The following is a 21,380-nucleotide window of genomic DNA, read 5'->3' as shown; positions in this document are numbered from 1 at the left end:
ACCACAACACAGGTGATGTGAGGTACGAGCGAGCTGGAGCCTTTTATCCTTTTATAGTTGGCATGGTAACAGAGTACGTTTGTTACTTTGCTCATTTATTAATATTTTAAGAGGAACTGGACTTTTGCAATGTTTTAATCCAAAATGTGTGAATGTGCAAAATAGCGTTGTTAGACAGCAAGTGTGAAGTTCACTTCTAACTCCATTTATGTGGGAAAATAATCAGCACAGAAAGGTTTGTTTGCGTGTGCTCAACTACGTTTGTGCTGACAGCTTGTTTAAGATTCATGCTTTAACCAGAGTGGTTAATGATTGAAGTGCTCGTTAGCAGCAGGTAAACCGCCGATGGTTTGCATTTTAACCAGTAAGAGTTACAGGCCACAAATGAAGAGGCTGCAAAGCTGGAGGTTTTCAACAAACACACCCACTTTGCCAAACGTGTCTGAACTAAGTCACTTTTTGTCACCATATTATTTTCTGCATTCACACTCTTTAATTTCCAGCTTGCCATCCAGCAGAATGTGTTAGTATTGAATAGCTAAATAGCTTATAATTAGTCCCGTTCTTTGTCGTTTTAATGCCTGATTTAATCAAGGTTGAATTTGCCAGCCAAAGTGGGCTGCAACACATCAGACAGAGAGCATGCTGGGATGCTGCCACCGTCCTGCTCGCGGAGCGGAGTCAGGACGCAGATCAGACTCGGGGGGGGGGTAACTGCCCCAGCTGGTCCAGGTTTCAGTTTAGATTTGGTGCGTGAACCTTTCTTGGGACTTTCTTGGGATTGTATTTCATTACTCTGCAACCAAAGTCAAATGTGTCTTTTGGAGCCGAGTGGTTTGACCTTCAGCTTAAAAGGCTCTTTGTGAAACCACTGTGAAGGAAACATTCCCTGACATGTTTACTGACTGACACAATCCTTTCACAGGCAAAGCCATTACGGAGCATGTTTTCATTAGGAGATAACTTACCGCTGTGCTGAGTGTAAAGAGATTGCATTTGGCTCAAAGAAAAGCCTGTGGACAGCCCAAAGACTTAATCAAAAGAAAATCACCATTGGGCCAAAGTGAGCGTGTGCAAATCTCAGAGCTGCCCCGGCTCCCTCCGCTTGTGATCTGAGGAGGACCCTGAAGCCAGCTTAGCTCGCACATTTCAAGTATGTGGCGATAAAGAACCAGGCGACGCAAACACAAACATGCAGGGGTGTGTGTGTGTGTGTGTGTGTGTGTGTGGGAGGGGGGGCGTGGCTGCGTGTTCCCATGCATGCCCGACATCGCTCGCCACATTTGACGAGAGAGGCCGCAGAGCTTCTGAATCAACTTGGCCGTAATATTTATACTGCCAACATTCACTCCTGAAGCTCAAAGGCTTAGCACGCTAAATATTTTAGGGAGTCGAAAGAAAATACAAGTGAGTCTCTCACGCTGAGCACCATTTGCGTCCTCTCGGGACTGCGTGAGTGTCTGTGGAGCCGATTCAGAGGCACCCCGCGTACGCTTCGCGACTTCTCCGGCAGCCACTCGATGGGAGACCCTGGCCCGGTCCCGCGATCAATCATCAAGCCGGAGGAAAGGTTAGCGGCCGACGCGACGAGCGATTGCGTGTCGGCGGAGTGCAGTTGGGGAAGGGTGGAGTTTTGTCTTTCTTCCCTCAATTAGGATCAGAGTGCAGACGGTTTATTATCCGAATCCTTGTAAATCCCTGACGGATTCTGTAGGATGAAAACCAATAAAAGCACGGGGGTGGAGCAGGTGCTCCATCATAGTTGCTGTGTTGTTGCAGCATCATTATCTGCACATCCAAAGCTGCCGTGACAAAGATGAAGGGAATTCACTGACTCTGCCCATCTTTGTGTGAGAACCTTTTCCTACGCGTCCTTATGCTCAGATGGGTGCGGGAAATTATGTGTTCATAATGTGCATAAATTCGTTTTCACGTCATTTGCGCATATGTCTTACTCTCTCTAACGAATCATAATAATAATTACTGTATGTGAACACTGCATACTGCATACTGATACTGCATATCAAAGCAGGGAAAAATCTAAAGTCTGCTTTAGGTTCACAGGAGCTAGTTTTAGAAAATATTAACATTCCTATAGAAGTAAATTTGGTTGCTATAGTTTTTCCCCTTTTTTTAAATTATATTAAATCAAAAACAATCTGCAAATTAAAAAAAAAAACCTTTTCACTGTCACTGCTCCATTGGACTCCTGCTCAGTGGTCCACTCTCCCATCCATTCGTCGCTGAGTGATTTATGATTGTACGACTAAAGACTAAATTAAGAACAATTTCGTGCCACCTGCTGGTTTTTATGGCCACTGAGCAATAAGCGGAGATTTGTGGTGGAAGTCAGATGATTTTACAGTTACACTGTATTTCCTGTCAGCACAGATAAGCTATTTGGCACAGTGGTGCTCCAAAGCTCTCCAAATAGCTCAAATTGACCGGCTGCCCAGATCTGCCGTGACTAAAATGGATGTAGCATTGTTGTATGTCATTTCTATTGCATCAAATTGGGTAGAGTCGCACTTGACAATTTTTAGAGCAGGTTTAACAGCATCGGTGTCAGTGGACTCGTTGTTCCAAGGCTGTTTAGTCACCCTAAGACACAGTTCTGCTGGAGTTTTAAAGCTCATTGTGGCCTGGAGATACAGAGAATGAAGACATATGTACGTCTGTAAAGTTTGCCTTGATCTTAAACCTGTTGATGTATTACTGGGCTATTTTGGTGACTGATCCACAGTTGGAGATTAAATAAAGGAGCAGCTGAGACACATCCTCCTTATCTGAGCATCATCTGTGACAGGCAACACAGTAGAGGGCTGATTAAACGGATCTGTAAAATGTTTCTGTTTGAGGAGGAGGGTGTTGAAGGTGTTTCCCTGGAGAGAATGAATCAGGATATAATTTATTTGATTGTTCTGGCTGTTTGCTTTGAAGCAAAGAAGCTGGCTAGTTAGCAAACAAAGGAGCTCATTGAGTGACGCCAAGACAGGAGGACGATGCTCTGTTGATTACATTACAAGTGTCCTGCTACAGAACTGATTCAGCTGCAGGGTTTTTTTCCAGCAACGATTTATTCAGGTTTATGATATTAATCTGAAATAGAACAAAGCAGAGTTCTCACATTGGTATGTGGTTAAAACCTCACATACTGACAGGAGCCACCTTAAGGTTTTGTTGAGTGACTAAATGACTGACTGCACATTGTTAAACAGTCAAATCGTAAAAACGCAACAGTTGTATTTTAAGGACAGCAGAGCTTTGTAGCTGAATTTAACTAGTGGTATAAACAAAAACAGCATAGACTGCCCACGCAGTTCAGAGTACAGGTAAACTCATTTTCTGCCTAACACTGGTAAGAAATGCAAACAAAGCAGCTAATGCTGTGTCACAGCAGGAGATTTGGAGAGTTCTGACCCCAGAGGGGCACGAAGAAACAAAAACGCACGCAGCACTGTGACAGAAACACAATATAAACCACGGGTCCAGCGCGGCTGGACTCAATCACTTCACACACACTAATCAGGACTCAAGGAATTCAAAAACTGCTGCACATACTTCCTGGTAGCCGGTGGGCAACAAACAACATTTGGACGTGTCGTGATGGACAACCGTCCTACTCCATAACCTGCTACACTTCCTCAGTCCTCAGAGTTGTGGCCGTTTCCAGGGTCCTAAAAATAGTAGATCGAATGCCTGCTCATCCCTCGCTGTGGCACCCCTCTAGTGTTAGTCTACCTCCAATCAAATTTCTAATGTTGGCACTTTTTTTGCCCCACTTCCTTGCAGTCCTTTGGGTACAGCATAGGAAAAGTGGCGTCCAACAGGACTACGAAAATAAGAGATGCTTGTGCCATCATGATAGAAAAAAAAACTTCTAATGAGGTATTAAAGGGCATATTTTCAGTCGTCCATCATGTCCGGTTGAGTAACAAGCCTCATATTTTAGACTAAACATTTGAGCACCGACGCTACAGCTTTTCCAACACACCGCTCAAAATTCGACTCCTGTGTCGACGCGCTGTCAAACACCCATGAGACTCCCGGCAGACGCACGGGCGCGAGTGCTGAAAGGGCCTCGGTTTGTTGGACTCCCTGTCCACCCGGGACATCAGGTGGAGGAAAAAGAAAGCCATTATAGCCGAACCAGCGACATCGAAGGGGGAAAACTCAAAGGACATGCGCTCCCTCCTCTCTATCAGGCACACGGCGCCTCAGTAGAACCACCCAACAAATACACAACTAGTACAAAAGAAAGCTGGGGCAGTACTCGCTGCCAAGTATAGGCAGTAATGAGCACATAACATTCAGAAAGTGACCTCCACGTACAGTACATGTCACATTTTCACAAACCTGAACTTTGAATGGTTGTAATGGGACAATTTAATGTTCAGATAGAAAAGTTCACGTCTTAATTGTACCTGATTTGAATATCTGGATTACAAAGCCTTCCCCAGGTGTAACGCCACATCCATGATTAATGACGGGGGGAAGAACTAGTTCTCGCTCGCCTTCCCTATCAGCCCGAACCAGCTCGCTTTCATGTTTCATTAATCTTATTCAAGCTGCAGAGAACACCTTTGGTAAAAATCTCCCGTCTCATCAACAGTGATACTGTGGAAATGTGAAAAATGTCTCGGGTCCCCACGGAAAAGAGAGCGGAGCTTTGGCTTTCAGGTTGGGTCAGCTCAGGCAGGTGTGTCGACGCCACATCACTCACCTATGATGTAAGGGAAGCGTCTCGCTACTCTGAATATCATATTAAATCTCATCTAGCTCGCAGTATTTCAGGACTTTAATAATGTTCTGGCTGGTGGTCATTCCTTCACTTCCTCACAGATTAGAGCTTCTTAGCGCTTCAACGTCACATACTGCTTGTTTGATGTTGGGTTATTCACACGTCTACTCTGGAACTAGAACAAGTCCTACAGCATTTATGTGTATGTTATGTGTTACATCTGTAAAAGAGAAACCTCACATAGTATTTGTCATCCATGCTCGCATTCAGGTAAGAAGGGGCTCTGTTAATCACTGTCCTTTTTGTAAAGACTGCGGGTTGACTACACCAAGGTGTCGCCATGGTCAAGACAAGATATGACGAGTGGCTGCAGGAAGAGCGGGGCAGCATATTCAGAAAGGGAACGTCTGATGTGTCTGCTGCTGTAAAGGGCAAATCTGCATATACATATTTATGGAGATGTGGTCACTACACCTCATAACGATATATGGTTCTTTGGAGACAATAACGAAAAAAAAAGAAAACAAACACAAGGTGTGTACTGTGTGTCACTGGGAAACCTGGCAACTGACAAATTGTCCCAATTAGAAAAGTGTCCAAAGGAAATCCCATAGTCCATCAATCTGGGCACATGTGTCTTGATCACGTGTTGCTTCGGTTCCATGTTGTTGAATAAGAATAAGACAAATAGAAAAGCCTTAACAGTCCCACAAGGGGGAAATTTCGAATAATAATACAATATAGTGATGTTTGTACACATCCAATGGATGATGAGCCCTAATTAACAACCTAGTCTTTCCCCTTTAAACATATCTGATGCTTTTTATTTAAATCACCACTTTGGGTTCTAGCAGGTGAGATGATCCACAGTCCAGTAATAAAAGATTCACTGCTTCCTCCTAAAACAGTGCAGATAACAGTAACTTGTCATCTTTATGTTTCTACTCAGATTCTGTATTTTGTGTTTCCATGCTCAGCCTTTCTCCCAGTACATTCATTTGCATATCTTAAGTTATTACTACACCTTTGTCCCATATATTACATTTTGTTCAAAGTGCAGGTTTTGTCAGTGGCCTCGCTCGTCCCATGCGTCAACGCGTTGGATACGGCTGGCGTGTGTTTAAGCCGCACTAGAGTGCAGCAGTGGATGAAGACGCAGCAGTTCACACGGGGCCGCCCCGATTGTCCAGATGCATTATCAGACGTACAGTGCATTAGCATGTCTGAGCGAAACGAACAGAACCATAGTCTGAGGAAACGTTGGTACTAAAGTAAGAGCAGACTTGCTGCTTAATTCCTTCTCGAGCTCCAACTGAATACGCACACGTTCTGTTTTTCTGTCTGGATGTGTCTGTGCCGCATCCGCACATCTGCCCGTGCGGTTTAATCCCTTAAACAAGACGCAGGCCTTGGTTTTCACGAGGGCCGCGTTGCAGCAGGAGGAGCTGACAACTGAGCGTGTGCATTACCATACGTCTGCTGCTTCCATTTCCTTCCTGCTCTCTCCATCTCTGCCTCTGTCTGCTTCCCTCTCCTTCCCCTCCGTCTCGCGTCCCCGCCGCTCGCCCCCTCCTCCTCCCCTCTGTCACGGAGCGGGAGCCGGGGAGTGACGCATCATCATTCGTTATTCCACTGAACACTCTGTCGATTCCCCCTCTGAGCCGCAGTTTCATATCTCATCAAGAAAAATGCCTGCCCTAACCGTGGCTGGCTCCAGATTTGAGAAAAAAAAAATAAAAATCAGGTGTGCTGTGCCACAGGCAGACCTATTTGCAGCAAAAAGCCTTTAAAGTGAGAAGTGAGGAGAGAAGTTAGCGAGAATATATCTATTGGATGCTTCAAATTTCCCTCTTAAATTAGGCTGTAAATGTCAGAGTGCAGTGTGAGGAGAATCACGAGTCACTTTTTGATCTCTTGGTTTCAATATTACCCAGCAATGCAAGGTTTCCAAGCCTGGAGGAGAGCGAATCGACGTGGTAAAGACCCTGGGTTAGAACATCAAGGATCAGCAGATCTGATGATGTTGTGTGTGGGAAAAAAAAGAGGTCAGGCACCAAACGGCCACTGAAACATGAGCACCAGACCAGAAACAGTCAATAGATCAGATTCATGTTCATATTTAAACGCCCATTTGTCCTAAACATTTAAGACTGAGGCATTGATTTCATTGCATTTAAAAACTATTTAACAGTAAAAAGTTGCATCAATAATCAGTAACAGGGATCGAGGACTGGAGCATTTTGTACTTGATCACTGTAATTAAAACTCAGCATCAAGTGAATGTTAGCTGGCCTCACTCACTACTATTATTACCTAATCAAAGTTAGCTCACACTACGTGCTGTGCACCTTAACATGCAGCATCTACTTATAAATTAACTAAGATCTAAGTTAATGAATTCAAGAGAGGGGAGGAATGACCTCCTCCTGAAATGCAGCCGGGCAGTCTGCTTTACTGTGGTCTTTACTTTTTTTTTTATTCTTCTCTATTTCCCAGAACGAAGTCAGGAAAAATCAGTCAACTGCAAATTTACAATCAATAGGCTGACAGTTTATTTTCATAACTAATCTCTATTTTCTGTTGCCTGCCAATTTTACTATACAGGAATTTACCAACTATGCATAAAAATACAGTCCGCGTCTCTGACTGGTCTGCTCTCTCCAGCAGCTGATTTATGCCAGCGCTGGGAGGAAATCAATCTGCCCGGTCTCTGCGCCGCTGTGCGCGTCTACATCTCGCTCTGTGCAGCACTTCAGCTATTAGTCATTTAAGATAACTTAAAAAAGCTAAAAGATTGGAACGCTGTGGTTGAACCTGTCATGTAAATCAGAAACCTGGTTACCCGGTAGAAGTGGGGGGGGTCCAACTGGGGATCTAATTATTTCACCTCCGTCATATGTTTATGTCTTAAGGAGGAGATCAGCACACAGAACACAGCCATTTCTCAGTTCTTCTTGTTTCTGAACATCCAGACGTCTTTTATGACCGAACTTGTGAAGCGCAAAGCACAGCGCTTGGTGAGCACTGACATTCACATTCAACAGACGATGTTTACATTAAAACTGAACGCCGTGAGCGACGCTTAAATAAAAGTCTATTTCATATTTAAAAGCATCCACTTCTTTCGACTTCTCTTCACAGGATCCGCGCTACAAGGACGGGTTCCCAGCTCCATCTTTCACCAGATGTGAAAGGCGGAGGCAGGAGGTGGAAGTTGAAGGCGACCCTTAGAAAATGACATAAAGCATCTACGGTCGGCTTCGTAACACTGAATAGACCCATTCACGAGCGAAGCTTTACTCTGAACCCACGTGGTATAAAGTGAACAGATGTCAAATACATATGAACCGCGTGAAACGTGATCGTCAGCATAGAGACGTTTCAGGATTAAGATTAAACTGAATTCTACATCCAAACTAGCAACGAGCACCACGCATGTATATATTTAGTGTTCTGTGGCCCAAGACTGAACTGGAAGAAATCCTTTATGCTGAACAAAGACGCCCATTTCTGTTCCCAAACAAACATACAGCATTGTCTTTAAACACAATGCAGTCAATACGCTTCCAAACCCCCTGACGAGCACAAAGCCCAGCACTTTGTCGAGAACTGCCTCCACGAACGCCTCGAACAATCCAGGAAGGCCGCGCCGTCCATTTCGCAGGAGCTGATTGCTTAAGGGACGACTACAGGGAAGCGGTGTTCATCATTAAAGCCAAATGAGCCCCGGCTTCTATCAGTATCCACGGCAACCAATGTTTCCCGTCTGTGATGACAGGTTGCCTCGGCTGCCCCCGTTCCTTTCAAGCTGCAAACCAATTCCACCTCATTCATGGCGACTGCCTAATCCCAAACCCATCAACGGCCAGTCAGCGGGCGAAGCAGAAGGGGACGTCTGTCAGATGTCAGATGGAGCAATGACATCACTTCCTGCTTTGGCTAGGGCAGCAGTTCTTTTCATGTCTCTATGGGGGAGCGTGGCTGAGGTTTAAATAACCAGTTATAGGCAACTCCAACACAAGTGTGTAAGATGAAAGGGAAGTTAGGTCAACATCAGTGGTTATGTTGTCGAGCTTTCGGCTGTTAATTCGGTGTAATAATCCACTGACTAAGACACCACCTTGTGGCTCCCAGAGATCATGTACCACGTTCCGTTAACTTACCTGGACAGCCTTTAGCCTGACTCAAAGCCAAGCTCATTTTGGTTGGTTCACACTACTAGTTGTTGTTGTTGTTGTTTTTTTACATGTGCTCTTCAGCGCGAGTGTTTTCATGAAAGTAGGTCAGGCCTCACACTGTTATTCAGTGTCTTCCACGCGAGATATTTGGCAGCTATTTTAGACTGACGCGGCGCTGCAAAGGGCTTCCAGAGTGTCTGAAAATATATCTTAAACAGCGCGTGAACCCTGAAAGCTCACCACTTTTGATCAAAGTGCCACGGTAAAGAAGCGCGTGTCAGCACAGACGGAGGCTGACACCAGGCCCTGCCCGTATCGCTGCTAAGGGCAACACATTAACGCCAAATAAAAAGCCACTCACTGATATGAAGGCAGGACATATTTTATATTGCCTACTGTCGTGTCCTCGCCGTGTTAGCGCGCCATGTTTAGATTGTTTCATTTGCGGAAGCACAGAACAATAATTTAATCATAGCGCGATGAATGATGGGCAAAACACAACCTCGGGGAAATGTACGTCATCCCACTGTGCCACCGTTTAAGAAAAACAAACAAACGTTACACTTGGATGGCCTCAGCCTCCAGATTCAAGTCGCTGGAGTCATTACTCATCCTACGGTGACTCTCTGGCCCCCGACAAAGACCCAGACAAAATACACTGGACAGTCCAGCCTCTGAACTCTGCCTCAAATACACCCAGAAAGCTCGAAACCAGAACTTCTGTCAGAAAATCTGTTTCCTGTGATTATCTCCAAATCAATTCCAAACCAGCAACATCATCATTTAATCAAATACAGGCTGAGAGCTGCTGCTGAGTAGGGCAGGAAAGCGCCTAGGGGGGAAACCGCCGCGGTATAAATAAAAGATAAAAATACATTTCAAAAATTGCACATAAGTGGACGCTACAACATATGCTTTTAAAATCTAATGCAACCCAGTGCGAAGGCGAGGCCACGGATTCCTCCTATAGTGAGACAAATTGTGTTCCAGATTTTTTTTTTTTTACTGGCGAGAGGGAAGAGAAAAGGTGACAGCAGTTAGAGAGGAGTTATGAGGCCGCAGCTGTAATTCAACAGGTGCAGATGACTGACAGCCGGTGGCTCATCCCAGATCCTCGCTGCATTCGAAACACTCGGGCCAGTTTCAAACGGATATGACATTTGAAAAGTGCATCTAATTATGTTTTCAAGCCACTTCGGATAAAAGCAGACATAACAAAGGCTGGTGATGAACAGCATCCATCGATTAACGCATTAGCATATGGTGGCACTTTTCTCCATATCCGCAAAAAGATCAGACCATCAAAGACGTCCGGGAACAAGGCTTCCAATCAGAAATGACTGATGATGATGATGTTCTAAACAAAGAGTCTAAAAGACTTCCCCAGAATGGAGAAGGCTGCAGAAATCCACCAGTCAGCCATCAGGCAGATCGGGCCTCGCTGAAGGACGTTTAACATCGTTGTTCCGCAACTCACACGTCTCACCAAGTGCAGTGAGTAATAACCCAGGAGGATGCAGACAACCACAGAGTCGGGAAATCTAATGTTCCCTCTTGGAATGAAGTTGAAGGGGGAACATTGAAAAGTAATGGTGCTGCGAAGAGGAAGAAACTACACTCCGAACAGAACAATGCTGTCTCTGCTTAAGCCTAGACTTTGTGGATAGGAAGGGCTGCTGGTACAGTGTACTGATGGCAGACAGGACCTGAGAATGAGCAGCTTTAGAACAACCTGGAGTCAAAGTCCTGTTCTTTAAATGTTCCTGTCAACAGCGCTGAAGCAGGTAGTTTGCGCATACTTCCCTGAGCTCAAGCTGAATGGATCCTCTCACACTAACCCTTTGAGGTTTCCCTAAACCAAACCAAAGTTTAGCTTCCGTAATGGTGCGCCATGTATTTTTCATGAGCTGGGATAACGCAGTCACAGAGATAAGTTACTGCAAACCACGCACCATTTACAGATTAATCGTTCGTATTACAGCTTAATATGTTTGAGTCCAACCGGTGCAACCAAGCCAGTGAGGATAAACTGAACGACTGCCTGCGTAATGGCGCTGGAACCTCTAAACGACCAGATGTGACGGCGGCGGCGGCGGCCGGTACCTGCTCCGGAGCAGCCGGGGGCGTGAATCTGCTGGCGCACACCAGGAAGGAGTCCGGCTGCGGCTTCCCGCGCTTCACCTCAGGGTCGTCGCCCAGCACCACGTGGTGGAAGAGGCCGAAGAAGCCGGCGTGCTGGCTGGTCTTCAGCCGGAAGGTGGCGCCCTCGGAGCTGGTCGCCACGGCGACGGGCACGTCGTGCCGGAGCAGGTGGTGCACGAGCCTGTGCACGCCTGGTGAAACACGGGGGGGGCGGAGCGCGAGTGGAGGTTAGAGGCGAACACGGGTTCGATTCGACACAAGGCTGACGCGCTCGATAAAAGCGCCGGTGATGTGCAGCTTCTTGCCAGACAACAGTCGGCGAATATGTTTTTTTTATTCTTGTTTTCATTTTCAATAGTAACCAGAGAGCGGAGCAGAGCTGTGGGAGGTTTTTAATCTACAGCTTCAAGGATGACTGTCTATAAAACGTGTAATAAAACCCTCCCTGAAGGAGCTCTCCTTTAACTTATCTGAAGAGATACTGAATACACCTCCGTGCGGCTGGTAAATAAAGCTGCTCTATTCTGAATGTTACACGGAGTCAGACAACACGCCGCACTCTGCTCGGCATTTTTCATGAACGCTGTCGCGGAGAACGGTTTCCCCCTTTGGCGTCAACGATTTGTGCCTCTGCCGTGAGAAAAAGGCCCGATCGCAGCAGCCACGGTTCATTGTGCTGGAAATGTTTGCGGTTTAGTACGTTTAACAGACGCCGCGTTCACGACCCGACAGCCGTGAGGGACCCTCGTAAAGAAAGACAGCAAAGAACTATACATCAGCTATGGATGAAAACTGAAGTTGGCGATGATTATTTACATTAAGATAAATTCCCCATCTGTCCAAGTGAGGCAACGGGTGCTCAGATGTGCCTCCCTGCTTTGAGTGGGCGTGTTTACAGCACCTGGCTGTCACAGCTGCCCACTGCAACCAGTTTGGTGTTTACCTGACAAAAGACTTAGAAGACAATGAAATAATGACTGTCTGCATGGCGGCTCTGCTGAAGCGACCCCGACCGTCTTATGTCCTGCCTTTGTTCACCATAGCACTAATGAAAATCTGCCCATTATGATTCACTGATAATATCGCACTGTAAAGATGAAATCTAGGCACCAGCTGATAGATATAATGGACCTGCTGAGTCACCAGCCTTATGTAAAGTCCTAACGATCCATAAGGTTGTTGATCATCAAACTGATGATACAGTGCCACAACATGAAGTAGAGCACTGGAATAAACACGAATCCTGAGAAATGATAAATAAAAACAAGCTACTGCAAGACGACAACCTACTTGGTGCTATCTAGACTGTAGTTACAGTACACGAACTAGTCACAGTCTGAACTTAACACGTTTAGTTGGATCATTTACAAGATTCAGAGAGTAGCTGACCTGATTATTCTTGCTCTGTGAGTCCAGCTCATCCATATGTGACAGACACACTCAGTGTTTAGTCTCAGTATTGCTGAACAAACTGAAACGCCATTGACCGCTGCCACCAATTCTGGCTGCTTGTTGTCTGTCTTTTGCAGACAACCGTTCCTTCACCAGTTTTCAGGCCTTGACAGCATCTTGGTATATGTGGATCTATTAAATTTCAAGCTTACGAACAGCTTTCAAATCGCAATTTCTAAAAATATACTTGTCAACATCTAACTTGTAAATTCAGTTGGTTGAATATTTTGGAGACTAAGTTATTAACAAATGTTACATTTTGTGGTCAATTCAAATTCAGATCCAGAATCAGTTTGTATGGCTTCACAAGGTTCGATGTTGCATGTACAGATGACATCAGGTCGAATGTTAGGCTGCTGTTAGAGGGAGAACCCATTACTTGTGTTTTGATAAGTCTGTGGGTGGTAAATCTCACCTGGCATGAGTTTGGCTGTGGGAAAGATATTCTGCTGTATCCGCCTGCTCTCAGCGAGGAGCTCCTCGGCCGTCATGGGCAGCTCCAGAGTATCCCGGATGATCTGGGCAGCATCCAGAGCCTTTTTACCCATCACTGAAGACTTCACATCCCACGTGTACTGCTTCCCGAAGCGGTCGCAGATCTCCTGGAAGGACACAGTGTAAAGTCGCTCTGTGTCTGAAATCAGAAAATACAAAAGAAATATGAAATTGAAATTCAATGTATTACTGTAACTACAGTACATGTGTTACACCGCTATAAACTTAACTAAAGCTTGACCAACTCCAACATATAACATTTAAACATCAGTTTAAAAATGAAATTAGAGCAAGGATTAGTCGAGTTTGATGAGCAGAATGTGACTAGGAAATAAGCGTATTTATATCGCTCGGCTTTACCCTCGTCATAAAACTGACAAACATAACGAGTTTCATATTCAAGCTGATTAAGAGATACACGGCTTTAATTCGGCGCTAATGTCTGAGTAAAAAATAAGTTTTAAGTGACAATGAAAGTAGTTTTTATAAACGGGACTCTGGTCTTATGTGCCAACATGTCGTAGCTATTTAACCCCCACAACAACCAGGTTACTAATCGGTAAACGGTAAATTTCTCATGCTTGTAGCAGACACTGATATTTTAATGCATGCCGATGTTAGCTGTGGTTAACACTTAAGAAAATGTCACCAAGTCAAATACAGTGCAAAGCGTTATTTTAGCTAAGCCGCAAGTAAATCCTGAAGTGTTATGTTTGTCTATGAAGTTAGGAAATGTGGAGTGATGAGTCTCTGTTACGCAGCACGAAGCATTAAACAACATATGAAGCAGAAAACGTTGTAAAACCTAGTAATAGTCCATCCATGTCGAAGATGACATGCGACACATGTTTGAAGCTGCTGCTGAATTCAGACATGTTTGAACGACCACGACTTTAGTTCCGCGTTGAACAGGAAGCGATGAGGGACAAAAAGGGTCACGGTGACAAAAACGCGGAGCGTGTAACGTGTAACGCTCCGATTACTGTATACGTATCATTATCATCAATGTTTTATAAACAAAGTTTGGTAAAACTTGTATTTTAGTCGCGATTGTTTATTTAATAGCTATGACCGAAAGACCCAAAGAATGAAGCTCTATCAACGTAAAGCACAAAACATGTTGCGGGCTTTGTCGCAATATCATAATGAAGATATATTGTGAATGGAGAATGTGTCTGACATATTTCAATCCCCATAGTTTTTAGAAGTCGTATCTGACACGTGGTTTTGTCTTACGAGTACGTATGATGCCTGGACACTAGTCTGAGTATTAATGTTTCATTTCCCACCGACAAGAGAAACTTTACAGCATGTCAGACGATAAGATGCAGATAATAGGATTCTACTCTATGAAATAAGCACAAAATGCTTTTCCTATTCTCTCCTTGTCTATTCAATCTGTTTTAAGTCAAATCAAGTGTGGACAAATGCAATTGTTACCACTTTATGTGAAACATTGGCATCATATTGAGGAAAACTCCGAGTAGAACACAAGAGTAGCATGTCATTTTAAATAATATGGAAGATGAATATTTGTGGCTTCCTGCAGAAACATAAGAAAGTGTCCATCCTGCAGCGATGGTCTGCGCTCCTCTTCATTCCAACTGGTTAAAAGTTTTTGTCCTTGCAAACTTCATCCTCTAAATTCATCATCAAGTCAGACTTGTTTCAGAAAGTCTCTTTTTTTCCCCACAGAACAAACCCTCATTGAATTAAAACACGCTGATTTCCAGAACACTGAACAACAAAGTCATTCATTTCATACAGTTAAAACACACTTTCTTACATCTCATTCTGTCACAGAGACAGAGCGCAACAAATTACTGGCAAAAGGCTGTTCACTGCATTATTACCGGCACCGCCACATTTTTTTGGAATAATTGGAGGCTCCACGTTAACCGAGTTTGTCTTGTTAGCGTGAGAGAGATGTCAGGGGAAACAGAGAACCCCGTAACCTGGGCGAGCTAATGAGCCTGTGGATTTCAGGTCTAATTGGGGGACGGTGAAAGCGAAATGGAGGCTTTGAGCCCCGTCAAGTGTGCTTCATGACAAATTGTGTAGTTTAGGGAATTGCTTCGACTGACTGAGAGCTCGGGTCTCTCGGCAGGATCATAGAAGAAAAATGCAATTTCCTGATAAAATATTTAGCATTTTGTTGTCTGCTTGATCCTAACAACTCCGACGAGTAGGAAGAGTCAAGTATGGCTGTTTTGTTCACGGGAGCAGAGGAAAGAAGTCTGATGATGCCTTCAATCCCACAAATCAATGCACGAACAACAAAAAAGCCGGAGTGGAAGCAGTAACGGGAGATCGCTGTGAAGCTAGCCTGGAGCGACACTTTGCTGTCTGACTGAACCAGGGTGTCTGTAGATATAAATAGTGGAGTGGTAGAATCACAGCTAGTTAGTTTTCACATTTCCCTCTGGTGCGAGACTGGAAGATGCTCGGATTCAAAGCTTTGTGTTTGCCGCCTGCACTGAGCCATGAGGATCATTCCGAGTTCCCATTAGAGTCCAGGCATCAACAGGTGGCGCGGACTGTAGCCTGGATATGAAAGATTATTGAATAGAAAATCACAAATTGGGTTGTAATATTTGCGTGTGCAGCAAACACCACGTCCTTATGGGGTGAGTTCATGAGTAAGTTGAGCAACTGTAAGTTTAGACACTAAAAATAACAGGTCACAACTTCAGAGTTTTCACAATATCCTTTCAAGTCCATGTCTTGTAGTTGCAGGCGTTGGTCTGAAGCCATGTTTACATATACACTGAGAAATTTAACCGGGAGTCGGTGAGTCTTGTCAAGCGGCTGGATGCCAGTGATAACGCACGGGTGACACGTATGTAACATCAAGATGTAACAGCACGTGAAGGTCGTGACCTCTTTAGGAGAGTTGATTTCCAATCCCAGTGGAGGTGGAAATAGACTCAGACTCACTGAGCTGCTAATACACTAGGTAAATACATCTACTGCGATACGGTGAAGAAGGCTCAATAAGTGCTTCTGATGTTATTACTACAGTAGCCGGGGCCCAGCTGATGGATCTGGTCCCTGCACAGTCCAAGGATGATCATCCTTTACAGCAGACAGTGACACACACACACAGGCCATACAGTCATTTGTAATTCTCCTCCAGTTTATCCTTTGATTACCAACCATGACAATACCACAGGAGGGATGGGCCCTAAAGCAATCAACACGCACACACACACACACACACACACACACACACACACACACACACACACACACACACACACACACACACACAGCTATTTACATTGTGATGATAAGCTCGTTAACTCTCTGTGGCTGATCGGTATCACCCTCAGCTGCAATTCCCCAGCCAACCATTTGTCCTGGGTGAGATATCAGCAATCACCATTTTAAATGAGGAAAGGTGATATGAAATGCTAATTCAGCATCTAAGATCAATACTGTTCACCCAGGGGAGTAAAGTAAAGCTGAGTATCTGCCGTCCTTGAGCACTTGGTGAAAGACGTTCAATTTCAGGGCTAAACACAGAGAAACTAGTGTGACTTTTGACTGAGCAGAGCCGCTCTGACTCCCGGCAGGTGCGAGCGGGTGAAGCTGCTGTAAACAACACAAGTATGCAGCATTTTGTAAATATTGACCCCCGGTGCCAGGACAGTATTGTACCTGCTGGATCGATGGGCGGGTTGTGATGTGACACCTACAGTAAACACAGCGTGGGTGTATGGATTTCGCCTGCATGTCTGATGCATGTTGGCGGAAGGAGGCGGGTTTTCTTCACGTTTTGACTCCTCCCCAAATGGCAGGAGCTGCTGGTTTCCACTGTCAAAGGAAAAGTGTCTCTAGAATTGAGTAATTGATGCTAGTGAGCTACAGCTGAACGCTGTTTCGCCCACAGCACAAATCTGTCCTCTGCTGCTATTTGCCGAGTTTCTTCCGTTTTGTTTTTGTTGTTGCTGCACAGATCATGAAGCCCTTTAAGGTACATTTGTGAGTCTGGACTATCTGAATGCAACTTGATGATGATTTAATTCGACTTGATTTCATACACTCCTCTAGGAGCAGGGACCTCTCTGCTATGAGCCCCGAAACACTGAAATGCCTGCAAGCCGGCTCTCTAAACTTAGACCCAAACAAGTGTCTCTAACCCTCACAACACATATATCAAACCATGCAGAAGGAGGATGGAAGCACAGTGGTTGGGGGGGGGGGGGGGGGGGGGGGGGGTGGGCTTCCGCAAACAACAAAGTAAACATGTGACATATACATACATAAAGTACACTGATACTTTGCTTATATTAATGAGCCACACGTCCGATCCAAAAGTTCATTAAAGTTCATCTTTATTTACAAAGCAGTCTAATAATAATAATAATAATAATAATAATAATAATAATAATAATAATAAATACTGCAAACAATAAATAATAATAATAATAATAATAATAATAATAATAATAATAATAATAATAATAATAATAATAATAATAATAATAATAATAATAATAATAATAATAATAATATATAATATAATAATACATTATATTAATTATAATATAATAGTAATTATATTATGTTATATGTTAAAATATAATTAAATATATAATTATACATTGTATATTATTATTATATATAATAATACATTCATCCATTATCCACGCCACTTCTCCTCATAATGGTGCAGACAATGATATAAATACATACATATGAATAATATACAAAGGCTGTTTGTAAACAAGTGTTTATGCAAAGCGATAAGTTGTGGTTCGCTTTTGGAGAATCAGCTGATGCTCTTGCTTTCCTTCACTCCGTTCTTCCATTGTTGGGGTTTAATTGAAGCCCTGATGAACGCCTGCACTCAGAATGCTAAAGATGCTGTGAAATACACTTTACGCTGCATAAACATCTTTTAACCAGACTCTGTGCTTTGGCAGCGTTTGAGTCCACTACTTTTCTACCTTTCATTATGCGTGAGCGCCAGCGGCGGCGGCGGCTCTCCCTCACCTGCTCCGTTACGAGCTGTTCAAACAGTAATTAGATTTGATGTGTTTGTGAAATTACATCTTAAGAAGGATACTGTGACACAAGTGCTAAACACGTGTGGCCTGGCGAGACCCCAATTTTCAGCATCTCTCCGTTTGGATGCAGACACGCAGACTCGCTGTGTTTACTGAGGGCACTTTGAAGCCAAGCTCCACTGGTTTGTAGTTTTACCGTTGAGCAGTTAAAAGAAACATATCAGTTAATTTGATCTCCTTTCAACACAGCTTTTCTTGTTGTTTGTTATTCTCGACGTGTGGCGTTAAACTCATACTTTCAGTCTCTTCCTATTAATTTCTCAATTAACCAACACAGTGATTGATCCAGTCTGGTGTATTGGCTTTGATGGACCTTCCTGTCATTTGTTTGTAATGCTTAGTGCTGATGCTCATCAAACTAAGAAATTATTATAACAAACTACAGCTACTGTAGGTATATGCAACATCATCCAAGACTTAATAATTAACGTCTTAATAGTTTTACAGAGTTCCTTTATTAAGTTGGGTCTCTGTAAACTTGTCTTGAACTTAAAATGTGACTGTTGCATTGAATTTAATGTAAACTGTTGTTGTTTTGAAAATCTCATTATTGATAATTGAATGATGATCTTCTATTCACAGCCCGGGCATCACTTACCCATCCACCACCACCACATCAGCACCACATCAGCACCACGTCAGCACCACATCAGCACCACATCGGCACCACATCAGCACCACATCTGCACCACATCTGCATCACATCAGCACCACATCGGCACCAGGCAGGACCAGCTGGGCACATGGTGCTGACCTGTCCAGCGTGGACCGTTCCTGTAAGCCAGCGTCACCTAACAGGATAAATAATGGATGAATGAACTGCTTTAGATCTAGATTCTGTTCCATCCACTCTGGTGTGGCTTTCCAAGCAACATTTACAGTCATAAAGCCACAAAACTAGCAAATACGCCAAACTGAGTTGGTGTCATGTTCTTTCTAGCAGAAATAGTACTACAACAAAAAGGCGAAGTGTCTGTACATGTAAACCAGCAGCATCCAAGCGCTAACAGCTGGAAAGCCAAAGCCTCGGTCCTGCTGAGTTTCTCCGTCCTGGATCTCATCCAGAACAGTTTGATGCGAGTGTTTACTTTCGAGGCAGATAACCGGTTTCTCAAGAGTACAAAAGGACTCCCTCACAAACTGGCAGAGAGCCTGTTTACCAAGCGTTTACGTGAATGATTTCACAAACTCCTATCTGCATGTAGCTGGAAGAGTCAAGGCCGCAGTGTAGGACAGTTGTATAAAGCACGAGTGACGTGAATAGTCACACAAACATGCCTGTGAAAGCAGCGTTTTAAAAGACAATGCGCGTTTCTCTTCCAGTTGACGTCCTGCAGCTCCACGGCTCCCGGTAGGAAATGCTTTGGGTGCTTTGCTCCATTCATTTCATGCCAACGTAAACACGTAAGCGTCCTGATGAATGAGGCCCATTATCTGTATTCCTGCGGTGTGTTTGTGTGTCACCGGCAGGAGGGGTCACAGAGGCTCGGCGTTAACAGTCTGCTGCACCTCTGCAACACCTTCCCGTTTGATGTGCCCCTTGATTTATACGGCGGCCGTGGCCGACGTGCAGTGACCCCTGAGCAGCCAATAAAATATTCATATCTGTGCAGGACACGCTGCAGGCCTCCACGGCTTCCCCGCCGCTGCAGGAAAACACTGGCCTTCGAGGTAAACATGATTAGGGGCCTGAAATCAGCGGAGCCTCAAGGTTCTGGACAAAGTACCGTATAATCATCTGTAGGAAATAAAACCCTGTGAAACTGCTGATATATGTTTAATTGTGCGTAACTACAATAATAAAGCTTGTTATTAGTGCTGTGAAGGAAAGGTAAGTTCATCTGATCATAACAGACCCAATTATCTGGATGTTTAAATATTTGTTGATAAACTTTAATTATTTATAAATATATTTTCCAATAAATGGAACGTGGACATCAAGGCCTGGAAGAAAGGAAAGGAAATCAGGGCAGTTCAACCCAATTTTAGTGTGAAATGTCCAAATGTGACGAAACTCTGATTCCTCCACTCAGTCTAATCTCAGATTTTTACACAGCTTCAACTGTGTTTTTCTAGTGGCCCTTAAACCATTAACAAGATGCAGGATCCAGTGCAATGCGCGGTCAGGTTCTCCCCGACTCAGCTCGTCCCTGGAGACGCGGCGCAGAAGAGCCGGACAGATGGATGCGCTGTTGCTGGTGCAGCTCCAACCCGAAGCTCCTTCCAAGACAACAACTGCTCCCTGATACGTTTGTGCTCGAGTGGAGATTAAACGCGGACCGGAGCGTTCAGGTGCGTCTGACGGGGAAGCGGCCTCCGGCTCCGACCGCTCCTTCGCTCCGCCCTGTCTGGAGACGATCCGCCGACGCACACGGACGGCTCATCCCGTGGAGTGGGGCAATTTGTCTTTGTTATCGCACACAAATGAGCCTAATTTCAGCGCAGTTAGCGGCCGCCGAGCAGAAAATGTGCACATATCCCAGAAAATCACCTCGGATACTTTGGGGCGCCGTCTGATTCATCTGCTGTGGAACGGGTCCAGGAAGCGCTGCTTGGAGGCCCAGTCCCGCCTTGGAGGACACTTGTTGATGTCTGCACGTTGCATTTTGACGCGCGTGAGGCTTCTTTTTGTGATTGCGCGACGCAATCTATTCACACGGTGCCAGACAAAGGGAACATTTCGGGCCCGACTATTCTCCCGGCGCCAATTTACTGATCCGAGCGCGTTAGTGTTTATCTGCCGGCGCGCTGGTGAGGGGCTGATGTCATTGTCTTTGATTCCCACGGCTCGCCACCACGCTGCAGAGTGATTAACAGCCAAAGTCAGCCCGATGTACATCTGCCTCATTAGGCTTCCCACAGAGAAATGGATCAGTCTTGTAACATTACTTCACATATTTACACTTCAGTAATTAAAAATTACAAAGTCAGATCCTCATTGCTTCGTCTTTTATCAGCGAGATTAATTGTGTTGTCACAGTCGCAAAACATTATTGGTCGAGAGGGCCGGTCCACGAGGAGGGAACCGTATTAAGCCCATCCAGTGACGCAGCATGACCAAAACATACAACCGTATGAATGAAATATGAATGAAGTAAAGAATGACATGGGTGATGTGTTGGGATCAAAGGTCAAATGATTCAGGCCATTATTTAGGCCTATAGATATGCAGATAGGAACTGCCCCTGAAAACTGAAAATTCATTTGACATTGATGATGATGATGATGATGATGATGATGATGATGATGATGATGATGATGATGATGATGATGATGATGATGATGATGATGATGATGATG

At 44.5% G+C, this 21,380-nt stretch overlaps 1 protein-coding gene across 2 annotated transcripts in view; it reads right to left on the bottom strand.

Annotated features, from left to right (window-relative positions):
- The window catches only part of pudp (pseudouridine 5'-phosphatase), a 49,062-nt gene extending 35,114 nt beyond the window's left edge, over window positions 1–13,948 (bottom strand). For both annotated transcript variants that reach the window (XR_005897317.1, XM_029139166.3), the window contains exons 1-3: window positions 13,814–13,948; window positions 12,929–13,147; window positions 11,023–11,252 (exon numbers count right to left, since the gene is read on the bottom strand). Coding sequence is in view for 1 of the 2 variants with exons in the window: in XM_029139166.3 (XP_028994999.1) it covers window positions 11,023–11,252; window positions 12,929–13,147; window positions 13,814–13,883 (519 nt within the window). In the remaining variant the exon portion in view is untranslated. The remainder of the gene's footprint in view (window positions 1–11,022; window positions 11,253–12,928; window positions 13,148–13,813) is intronic.
- Window positions 13,949–21,380: the final 7,432 nt, after the last annotated feature.

This window comes from Betta splendens, chromosome 2 (assembly GCF_900634795.4).
Source record: "Betta splendens chromosome 2, fBetSpl5.4, whole genome shotgun sequence".
Taxonomy (NCBI): domain Eukaryota; kingdom Metazoa; phylum Chordata; class Actinopteri; order Anabantiformes; family Osphronemidae; genus Betta; species Betta splendens.
Note: the sequence above shows the minus strand (reverse complement) of the source record. Positions and strands in the feature narration are given on the sequence as shown.